This window comes from Hylobates moloch, unplaced genomic scaffold (assembly GCF_009828535.3).
Source record: "Hylobates moloch isolate HMO894 unplaced genomic scaffold, HMol_V3 SCAFFOLD_11, whole genome shotgun sequence".
Classification (NCBI taxonomy): Eukaryota; Metazoa; Chordata; class Mammalia; order Primates; family Hylobatidae; genus Hylobates; species Hylobates moloch.
In genome coordinates, this window is record NW_026652286.1 from 76,616,972 (window position 1) to 76,629,118 (window position 12,147).

At 38.0% G+C, this 12,147-nt stretch overlaps 1 protein-coding gene across 3 annotated transcripts in view; it reads right to left on the reverse strand.

Moving 5' to 3' along the window:
* The window catches only part of PDGFD (platelet derived growth factor D), a 265,121-nt gene that overhangs the window by 43,395 nt on the left and 209,579 nt on the right, over window positions 1-12,147 (reverse strand). For all 3 annotated transcript variants that reach the window (XR_004250301.2, XM_058446552.1, XM_032167260.2), the window contains exon 4: window positions 3,901-3,963. Coding sequence is in view for 2 of the 3 variants with exons in the window: in XM_058446552.1 (XP_058302535.1) it covers window positions 3,901-3,963 (63 nt within the window). In the remaining variant the exon portion in view is untranslated. The remainder of the gene's footprint in view (window positions 1-3,900; window positions 3,964-12,147) is intronic.

Sequence of the window (12,147 nt, forward strand, 5' to 3'; positions counted from 1 at the left end):
GAACTAGAAATACCATTTGACCCAGCCATCCCATTACTGGGTATATACCCAAAGGACTATAAATCATGCTGCTATAAAGACACATGCACACGTATGTTTATTGCGGCACTATTCACAATAGCAAAGAGTTGGAACCAACCCAAATGTCCAACAACGATAGACTGGATTAAGAAAATGTGGCACATATACACCATGGAATACTATGCAGCCATAAAAAATGATGAGTTCGTGTCCTTTGTAGGGACATGGATGAAACTGGAAAACATCATTCTCAGTAAACTATCGCAAGGACAAAAAACCAAATACCGCATGTTCTCACTCATAGGTGGGAATTGAACAATGAGAACTCATGGACACAGGAAGGGGAACATCACACTCCGGGGACTGTTGTGGGGTGGGGGGAGGGGGGAGGGACAGCATTAGGAGATACACGTAATGCTAAATGACGAGTTAATGGGTGCAGGAAATCAACATGGCACATGGATACATATGTAACAAACCTGCACATTGTGCACACGTACCCTAAAACCCTAAAGTATAATAAAAAAAAAAAAAAATGAGAAACACAACAACATTGAAAGCCTGGAAAGGATTATGTATTTTGCCATGGAATACAACGCACATGAGGTTTCCAAGCACTTACTTCACTAACCCTTGTACAATCTAGAGGTAAATGAGCCATGATTCAAACATCTCTGTTAAAATTCATGACCCACTAACAAGGAAATAGAGAGCACACAGCCTCAAACGATTTTTAAATGTCTTTAAAGAAACTACCAAACAAATAAGATCCCTTAAAGGCAAAAATCTCCTATCACTAAGGGAAAATAGGAATTAATGAAAACTTGTTTCCTTAAGATTTGACTGTAGTATCTAATCAAGAAAAATTAGGTGCTATTGAGTCCCAGACAGCAAAGCCCACAATTTACAATCTTACACTCAGGCAATGTTGTCTCTCTTTAACCAATCAAGGTCCAAAGGTTGCTAAGTGATTTGATGATCATCTGCTCTCAGAGTTAACAGTCCATCTTCACACAACTAAGGGGCTTTAAAGCATTAATCTACCATTGGTGTAACTCAGGAGCAGTTTTCAAATATTCCCTGTAGGGGAAAGGGAGTCTAGGGAGTTGGGCAAGAGGGTGAAATAGACTGATGAATGTGTCAGGCCAGCTCTATTTTTTGTTTCTTTTACAAGAAACCATACATCTAATTTTCAGACATCCTTGTTAAAATAAGTTCTGAACAAACCTTTCTTGCCATGCTACATTCATTACCTTATGAGTCCACTCTGTATTCTGTTCAGGTGTATCCAGGTAATAATGATCATTTATCTGCAGGCATGGTTTTTGTCATACATTATGGAAGAATCCAGAGATTTAATCACAGTTAAGCCATGTTAAAGATGCCCTCTACAGTCATATTGTTGATATTATATAGCTCTCATCTGGGTGCAGCCATATTTGTTCCTTCTGCTTCTGATAGGCTGTCTCTTTAATCTAGGTGAGTGTGTGTGGGTGTCTGTGTGTGTGTGTGTGTGTGTCTGCTTGATACGAGCTGAACCCTGACTGATGCACATCATTTCTGTCTTTCACATCTCTCTTGAGGTCACATGCTAGAGATAGAAGACTTATAATTCAGGACTATAATTCCAAATCCCCATTAACTTGTATTGTCTGGATAATCTACAGTCTATCTGGCTAATAGGCACCAGATGGATTACAAGTAGACTCGTGTCACAATAGTGTGGGTCTAAGAACCAAAAAACTCAAAATGAGCTGACCAAATTAGAAGCATGGCAGCACATAAAAAATCTTTGAAATTAAAATGCTTCCCTTGTTTTTGAAATAAAAACAGGGACACCGATCAAGTCATTCCCACGCAAGTGAAAGCTTCTTGTGACAGCTCTGGGGAAAGCGGCTGCATGGAGTTTTCCAGGGTGGCTCCCAGCAGTGCCTAGAATGTAGTGTGTACACAGACATCTCTCTCAGAGAAAGCTGTGGGGAACTCTCAGTTCCTTAGAAGGGAGGAGGAAATTTAATCTCTTCTAACATGAGGCTGAAGAGTCAATCCAAACCATAGGTAAAATGCAAGCATGTCCCTGTGTATGAGCTTTACTGCTGTTTTCAAGTTTTGATTTAGGGCAGTTGACAGAAACAAAGACAATGGCTGAGGAAAAATTGATGAATGATGAGGTGACCTGATAAGACCTACAAGAACATTTTGGTTTCTGAGGTAAATATTGTAAAACTATTTTTGAGAAAAAGAACTAATTGAATGTGTCTCCTTCAGCTGAACAGTAAATATGATTTCATTCAGCTTTTGTCACGTATTTATAAAAATCAATTCTGAAGTTCACTGCATTAATTTAAAATAATAACAATTTGTAAAAAAAGAAATGCTCTGAAAATGGAAAACCACTTCCAACAAAAACAAAGTATGGTTTAAACAGAAGTTAATGGTAGTCCAATGACCCTTGCTCCTGCTCCAGAAAGTTCTTGAACAATGGAGTTCTGAGTAAAGAAACTAGCTTGCTCTGGTCTTACAAGTGAGTTAAGCAACACCCAGACTTGAAACTCAAACGAGAAGCTTTTGCAGTGGATCTGGACCCAGGGAACTTCCCCAGATGCTCCAAAAGGATGAGACAATGCCTCTCTTTTAAAGGACCTGGGTTATTCATAATTTGTTGAAGGTCCTTTAAGGCTTGTAATTCTGTGGTTGGGGTAAGAAGCATTAGACAACCCTGAGCTATCATGCCGAAGGTGCCTGAGAAGCTGGAGCATCCCATGACCCTCAGTCAAGGTTGCAAAAGCTGCTGGTGTCTGCCTTGAGTTATCAGCCTCTACTGTGACCCTCCTGCTTACCCTGAGCACCTCTTCAGCATATCTGCCTTGTGTTGACTTTCATCTAATTGATAATGATTGCCTACACCAAGTTAGGTTCAGAGCATGTATTCTGGACTGTCGAAAGCACACAAAACACTTATTATCACCGTCAAAGATCTCTCCGATCTTTTGATCAGATGAGGTTCTAGTCCAGCAACCATACCAGGTGAATTAAATAGTCACATAATTCACAGTGGAGGGAATCCTGCCATATGAAAGAGTTTTTAAAAAATCCTTCAGAGAGCAAAAGATAACATACCAATTTTAGGGAAAAAAAAAAACAACAACTCTGACTCAGCCACATGGACCTACTCAGAACCATGGGCAAGCTTTCTCTATGTTCTTGACCTTTTAGTAAACAATTGCATTTATTATCTTGTATTTTATTGCTACATAAGTGCCACACATAGGAGTGGTGAAAACAAGGTCTGTTATTTCTGTGCAAAGTGGATAAGGAGACAGAATACTGAGAAATAACTAAGTTTAGAGAAAAACTGGAGCATGAACCATTTTACAGCTTCAGGGTGAGTGAAGTTTTATATCCAAGTAAAATAGAATACATGCCTGATTTGCACTTAAGTTATCTTACTGTAAACATTGGGATTTTTCAAGTCTGAAAAGACCCTTGAAAATGCAAAGGTTAACATCTTTCCCAGGAATATTCGAAAGCTATTTTGAAATTCCCCACTTGAGTGTGGGCCATGAACTAGTTTGATATGTTTGATATGCTTGGACAAATCTTTAATTGGAATGCTCTGCTCTGAAAATGAAAAATATTTAAGTTATTGCCTAGTTCCTACCATGCTATACTGGCAGTTCCTGGAAACCTTTCTGACACACAGGGAAAAGGGTTTCTGACATAATCAATGGAACCTGAATGAAACGGAGAAACACATCCTGTTTGAGATCTAGCTTTTGGTCAAGCCACAGGTCCTTAATGCAGGTGAAGTCCTTTTGGGGTTGACCTTAGCTGTTCCATCCGTTTCTTTTGCTTGCAACAGAGTAATAAATTACTTACTGAAATAGAGCTTGTGACAGATTCCCAGTTGGTCTCTGAAGCTGCTGCGGGTTGGAAATCTTCCTGGAAGGCAAAGAAACATCTATGTGAGTCAGTCAAACCTCTGTTCAATTCATTATGTGCACAGTTTCAACATCTCAGCCTTCTGAATCTTTTTCCAACTAAGTGACAACAGAAATAGGGCTATATTCCTGCTGAACAGGTCACCATTTGTCTCAAGCACATCTCCTCAAGAATCCTTCTCATTCAAGACATGGACATTTTCTTGTAAGCACTGGTGAAATGGAAAAGGCACAGGCAGGAATGCAAATTTTAACTTGGCCATCTACTGGCTGTGTGACCACAGACAACTGACAACCCCTCCAGTCCTTTCTTTCCTCAGCTGTAAGTGGCTAGTATGGAATCCTTACATTACAGGGCTGTTTTAAGAATTGAATGCATTAACTATGTAATTACCAATGACACTGAATAAAGTGTTTGATAAAGAATAATAATAATTATCATCATTATTGACATATAGTTGGTTTAAACTAGGTTATGCATTATGTTCAATCTTGCCTGCTGACCTGGTCCAAAATATTGGTGATCTTTTCAATGATACACTAACTTCCAAGGGGTTGTTCCTGACTATATCAACAAATGTAAGGAAGGATGGCAGGGGAAGAAAATGACTGGTAGTGACTAAGTACTGCCCATTTGGGGAAGGAAGGTCAAGGGCAGACCTGAAAACATTAGTTATCTCAGATAAGCCTTAGAGGATGTGTGATAGCAGTAGATCACACAGAAAAAACTTCCCTTAAAAGGCAAACTTGTCTCCCATTTGTATGTGACCTCCATGTTAATTACTACAGCACCAGGAAGTTTAAAAAACATTAAGGGAAGGAAAACTAATTCTGTCATTTTTTACAATCCACAGATGGCTTTCTGACCTTGCTAAAATAAATCACTTTAGCAAATATCTTCCAGCCTTACCGGGGAGTGGGAGGTGTTTTGAGAGGATGCTGAGAAATGTTCAGCCACTCAAGTCTGACAGCTTATTTATCCAAGTATACCTACTGAATGAGCTTAGTATTAGGTGTAAATTTCATTAACATTTTGAGGAGCTGGAAGTACATTTGTTAATTGGTTATGATGAGGCTGGTTTATATATAAATTTCCTGTGTTTAATAAAATTTCAGCTGATTACTGAGAGAGAACCGAGTCAAATGTGGTGTTCAAAGAATGAACAAGTATTAGAAACCAACTAGATGATGAGTTGATAGGTGCAGCAAACCACCATGTATCCCAGAACTTAAAGTAAAAAAAGAAAGAAAGAAACTGCCTAGACATCATTATTTTAATCACCTCTTTTTTTTTTTTTTTTTTGAGACCAAGTCTCACTCTGTCACCCAGGCTGGTGTGAGGTGGTGTGATCTCTGCTTACTGCAACCTCTGCCTCCCAGGTTCAAGCAATTCTCCTGCCTCAGCCTTCCTAGTAGCTGAGATTACAGGTGTGCACCATCACACCAAGCTAATTTTTGTATTTTTAGTAGAGATGGGGTTTCGCCGTGTTGGCCAGACTGGTCTTGAACTACTGACCTCAGGTGATCTACCCACCTAGGCCCCGCAAAATGCTGGGATTACAGGTATGAGCCACTGGGCTTGGCCTCGTTATTCTAATCTTAATCCTAGGGAAGATAGAAAAGAAACAGGAAATGTGGTATCTGCACTCTGCAAAACAGAATAGACACTAAAAGGACGCTGAATTCCCACAGCGGGAAGATGTGTATAATCAAATGAAGGCTGGCATTTATATGAGTCTTCATAAGTCGGTGAGCAGATAAGACTAGGTAAGAAGCCAGAGAGCCAGTGGCTTCTCCATTCCTTGATGAGACTATTGGTGGAGGACATATGCCAGGTAAGGTAATGACAGGAGCAATCCTCACATTACAGAATTTTCATTTTCCCATGTTCATTCAATATTTGTTAATCACCTGCTATTAATACTTTTTGAGCTGTGGGTAGGATCATGAGGAAATAAAAACTATCACTACCCTCAAGGAATTCGAAACGTAAACACACAAATAAACAGGTGCAGTAAACTCATGTGGGTGCTCTGATACCAGTCTACTCAGCATGTCATGGAAGGTAGTAGGTGATTGTACCTGGGGAGAAAGTGGGCTTGAAAAAATTTCACATAGGAAGCTGATTTGTTAGTAGAGTCTTGGAAGATAAATAGTTGGTTCTTGCAGAAAAGGCGGGTAGAAGACTCAAAGGGAAAGCAATGCTTAGACAAGGTGAGGAAAGTATACAGAAAAACAAACAACTTACTGGGGAAAGTATGAGTCATGTTGGGCATAGTGCGTTTGAGGAGCCTATACTATATATAGATGGAGAGGTTCAGGGGGAAGTTTGCTACATGAGAATGGACCGCATGAGAGAGATGTGACCTTGAGATATAGATTTGGGAAGTATCAACATAAAAATGCAATTCAACAAAGTAAAGGGTTATGTTGACCATGTGTTAAAATCAGAAGAGGGGCAGTTTTAAAATCTTGGAACTGGAAATCGTTTTAGAATTATCTAGTCCAATCTCCTTATTTAAACAATAAGGAAACTGGCCAGGAGCGGTGGCTCACGCTTGTAATCCCAGCACTTTGGGAGGCCAAGGCAGGTGGATCACCTGAGGTCAGGAGTTCGAGACTAGCCTGGCCAACATGGTGAAAACTCATCTCTACTAATAATACAAAAAAAAAAAATTAGCCAGGTGTGGTGGCATGTGCCTATAATCCCAGTTACTCGGGAGGCTGAGGCAGGAGAATTTTTTAAACCCGGGAGGCGGAGGTTGCAGTGGGCTAAGATTGCACCATTGCACTCCAGCCTTGGCAACAAGAGCGAAACTCTGTCTCAAAAGAATAAATAAATAAATAAATAAATAAATAAATAAATAAATAAATAAATAAATAAGGAAACGAATGCTTAGAGAGATAGATGATGTGTTCTGTATCATGTACTCATTTTCTGAAAGCTAAGACCACCAAAGCTCATTTCTAAGTAGAAACTGTGTGGTTGGTGACCTTCCACAGTGTTACAGCTGCCTTGGATAATTTGTGTATGGGGAGAAAAACGATGAAACAGTTTCCAAAAGGGGAATCAACAGAGCAGGAAAGGCATATAGTTGAAGCTGAGTGCTGGTGGGTGGTTCTATGAGGACACCCTTTGAAGTAGCCTTAGTTATTTAGATTTCATATCTATCCTTAGTAAATTCTGTGATTTCAGTTCATTTCCTTGCATAGACACATGGTAAAAATATTTTGCTAAGATTTTTTTAAGCAGAAAGGGACTTCGGTGCATGAGCCCCTAAACAAATGCTACAAGAACTTTTAGCTTCTTCACTGTCTGGGCTACAGGATTCCAGTTTGAAATTTTAATAAGAGCAAATCATAAAAGAGTTCATTAAGTCCCAGATAAAACATAACTTTATCTTCTCTTAGCAACACAAATGTTAGACATTGAAAAGAAACCAACTTTTATGTTACTTCAGAAGTTTACCATTACTTATAGATGACATATTTAAATTAAGCTTATAAAAGGGAATGATATCCCTTATAAAAATAAAACACCGAACCTCCGAGGTTTCAGCCCCGAAAGGAGAATCTTGGCATAGGGAGGATTTACCTGCTAAATCCACAATACGATTATTTCTCATCTCTTCCACCATAACCTCCCAAGTCCACCTGGAAACCAGCAAGTTTCCCAACTGCATGTTAGCTCTTCCCCTAGGGTCAGAATTATCTCTTTTAATGGTAAATCAAATCACTTCTGTCGTCGGCTTAAAACCTTCCAATAGCTTTCCATTACTCTTAGAATCCGGCAAAATAAGATCTGACTGCCGTTTGCCTCTATGAACTTCTTTCCTCCGGTGTCCTCTGATTTGATATCCTATCTTTCCCATTACCTCCACTCCTGCTACACTGGCCTTCTTTCAGTCCTGCAAATAACACGACAAGCCTCTTCTCCCCTTAGGTTTAATTCACTGCTGTTCCCTGCCTGGATGCACTTTCCCCAAATGCTCCAATGCTGGCTCCTCATTATTTAGTTTTCTGCTCAAATATCTAACATCTTTGAGCATTCTATTTAAAATACTCCCTCTCTTGGTCACTCCATCTACTTAACCTGCTTAATTTTCTTTGAAGCATTTATGGTTATCTGAAATAATTTTATGTTTGTTTTATTGTTGATTGTCTCTTTCCTCAAGTGAAATTACACTCCGGAATGGCAAAGATGCTGTTTATTTGTTCTTTACTCTATTCCAAGTTTCTAGCTGAGTTTTTAGTATATATTCCAATTTCTCTGGCTCCCAGTGTATACATAAGGATGATGATTAGCTGCTACTTGCTAGTAGCAAGCCAGTAGTTTACAGCCACTGTCCATTCTGATTGGTTGGTCCCTATGCCATACTATTTGTTATATACCCTTAATATTATCCTGAGCAGACTGCTTGATTTTCAACCTGCGGACTAATGGGAGACAAACTCCTTTCTGTGGGTGCTCTTAGGAGAACAGTGCCCTTACCGTTACTTTAAGAAATGCTAAAATAGAACAAACAGTGAATAATCATTTAAAATTATATTAACAGTTTACGAAGAAAACATTTCTGTTCTTTGGTATAGAAAACTTACATAAGTGCTTTACAAGCAATGTCTTATTATTCTAAGGGGAGATAACTCTTTACTAGCTCCTAGAGGCTGGTACACAGCTCTTGACTTCCTCACCTCCTGCTCCTGAACTGTAGTATCTTCCATCCCAAAATGAAGGAGCTGATGTTTTAGTTACTTTGTTCCTATAGTCCATGTAGGGAATCTAGCACTGTGGCACTGAGTGTACCTTACTGTACCTTATAGAGACCATCTGGGGGTCTGATATGAGCAAACTGAAGTTCAGAGAGCCAAACGAGTTGTCCAGCATCTCCCTACTAATTATGACTACAGTTAGGACTAGGACCCAGTTAGCTATTGTGCATCTCTTAGTTACATGCTCTTTCCAACCCACCAAATAATGTTATATATCATTCTATAATTATAAACATCTTAATCTGCATTGCCTTAATTAATAAAATTAATTTATATCATTAAAATAATTTATCCTCAGCTTAACTCCTCACATTAAAATAGTTCATAATTATATTTTGGCAGTGAAACTAATCATTTGGCATTTTGAAACAAAGCTCCCTCATTCTCTGCATTTTACTATTAAGCTTTGGAACACAGACACGATTCTCAAATCTTCACTTTCTAAATAGTTGAGGATGCACAGTTTGGTTTCTATGAGAAAAGCGTTACAGACTCGAAAGTTGGGGAGATGTGTACAAATAAAACCTTAAAGTGCTACGTGAAAACACAGATAAACATTTACGTTAAGTGTAGTGTGGAAGAGATATTTCTAAGCATAAATGCTAAAGTCAGAAAGCATAAAAATCGACACACCTTATACAAAAATCAATACACCTTATATAACATTTTGTATACATACAAGATGTATACATACAAGATGTACACATACAAGATGTATACATACAAGATGTACACATACAAGAAGTATACATACAAGATGTACACATACAAGATGTACACATACAAAATGTTATATAAATCTAAAAGAGATCAAAACAAAAGTAAAACCATAAGGACAAGCTAGTAAACACACTTGTAACAGATATAACAGGTAAACAGTTAATATCCTTAAAATAAAATGAACTCATAAATCAAAAGCTTATACAAGAGTATGTTCCATATCATACAATATTGCTAGAAAAAAATGTACAGATATATGAATGAAGCAGGACTGAAAAAGTATTCACAAAACGTTGACATTGGTTAGCACTGATATATTCTTATTTTCTTCTTTTTGTATACATGTTTTAAAATGTCATAGTAAACATCTAGTTTTAGTAAAACAGTAAATTTCTAAAACTACAATGAAAAAGAAAAAATGGACTGGATGTGTGTACACATATTACATATTAATATGACAGACAAGCCTTTAGGGGTAAATGATCACAAATCATTTACCTGTACTTAGCACAAATCAAGAAGGTTTATTTATCTCATAAAGAGGATTCTTTATAAAAGAAAAGAGGAATTATTCAACATTTATGATATCATTTATTGAATGGTGTCACCCATATATTCTCTGGTAGGAAATAAACGCGTTCTTGTAGATACATTTCTCACCAATTGCTAAAAGAGAATTGTTCAAAGACTGGACTACAAAGAGTTCTAGCATGGTCACATTTGGCTCTACTAAAACATGGCTAATACAACACAGACTTTTAATGTCTTTAAAAGCAGCTATGAAAACATGCAATGAACCATCAGCTCAGGGTCAGTCAGGCATTTGTCAGGCTCAATTTGAGAACAATTCACCCAATGAATTGTGCTATATGGCTGAAAGCAAATATAGCTGGGGCTATAATAACACTACAGGTAATAAACGTTGTCAACAACAATCCTTGCTATTAAGGAATAAGATATGAGTGGGAATTTCCATTTTCAGTAAGGGTTTCTTCAGAGAAACTTTCTTTTCAGATTCCTTACCATTGGACATCTTGGGCCCACGCCAGAGAGGGCAGTTGATACATTACAAGCTAACAAACAATCCACTCATTCATTCAGCAGAGCAAGCCTGCACATATTCAACCACTTACTGAGCACCAGCAAGGGATGTCCAAAGAAATCTCTCTCCTGTCCCTTGATAGTAGAGCTAGGGACTCTTGTCCTTTAAGTCTTTGGAGACAGCTGTTTCCAGACCAATACTTCAAACATTTGGGATGATTAGTTGTACCTCCTGTTCCTGGATCTCACAGAGGGTGGCTGTTCATTTTTATCCTAGGTGATTATGCTGTATTTGAGTATATAAGCTATAAACTATTCATGGCTAGAGGGATGTGTTTCACCGGCACTTAAAACTTGCAGTTACTTGGGAGTTTTTAAAAAGCTTTCAAATAAAACAATCTTTAACTTACTAAGGATGACTTATTTGGGGAAAGTTTTAAAAGACATTTGTCAGTGTATTTTCTCTCATTCTGAAAAATTTTATTCTGTTTGCTGCTTTATATTCATTTCTCAGAGGCAGAAAATAAAGAAATCTCTCTCCTAATTCTATCTGTGCTTCTTGATTGAGTTAATGCTTAGAGCCTTTGAATTTCTAAATGCTCAATGCTTTTGAATTTCAAAAGAAACACCTCTAAGCATTCAAAAGAAACACAAAGGGGTTTGTTAAGATTCATAAAACAGTAATGAACAAACACATGATCAACATCCATTACTTCAACAAGTTCTAAGTTTGTTCATGACACTCTGCTCTGTTCACGACCCACTGAGGGAAATCCAAATAAAGCCAAACTTGGAGGCCTGTGTCCTGGGATTACTCTACAGGGAGATCCTTTTGAATAAAGGCTTTTGATGCTTCAGTACCTGAATTTCTGGCATGCAGGTCCAACAATGTATGTGGAAATGATATTACACTAATGTCTTAATTACAGGAACAGAATAAAGCAAAAATTAAAAACCCTTAGAATCAATAAAACTCTGTAGCCCAACCAAAACTTAACAAGTATACTTTTACAGATTCATCATCAAACTTAGCTCTTCTACACATAATATGGTAAAGGCCTTGGCAGGAGGCCAGATTTTATTGGCAAGAATATTTAATACAAGGATATCAAGAGTCTAAGAATCAATAACTAACAAGAATCAAAGAGTATCTTTCAAAGTTAGAGAATTTACCTGTGAAATTTAATAATATATGTTTCTTAGAGTTACAAGAAGCCCTGGATAGGTGCTTTCTGTTATAGTAAAAATATCTTTAATTAAATAAATAAATTTTAATAAGAAATATAGATAAGACATGCAGATTTTCACTGATTTAAGAGTTAATTTTATAACATTTTCATTTATCATTATTGACAATGAAGTACAATATTTTAATTTAGAACCGCTAGGATTCATTAACCAATCATCCACGTAATCTTGGTGCTAGTGTCAAGATACTTTTAAAAGTTCATTTTCGGCCGGGCGCGGTGGCTCACGCTTGTAATCCCAGCACTTTGGGAGGCCGAGGCGGGTGGACCATGAGGTCAGGAGATCGAGACCACGGTGAAACCCCGTCTCTACTAAAAATACAAAAAAAAAATTAGCTGGGCGTGGTGGCGGGCGCCTGTAGTCCCAGCTACTCGGAGAGGCTGAGGCGGGAGAATGGCGTGAACCC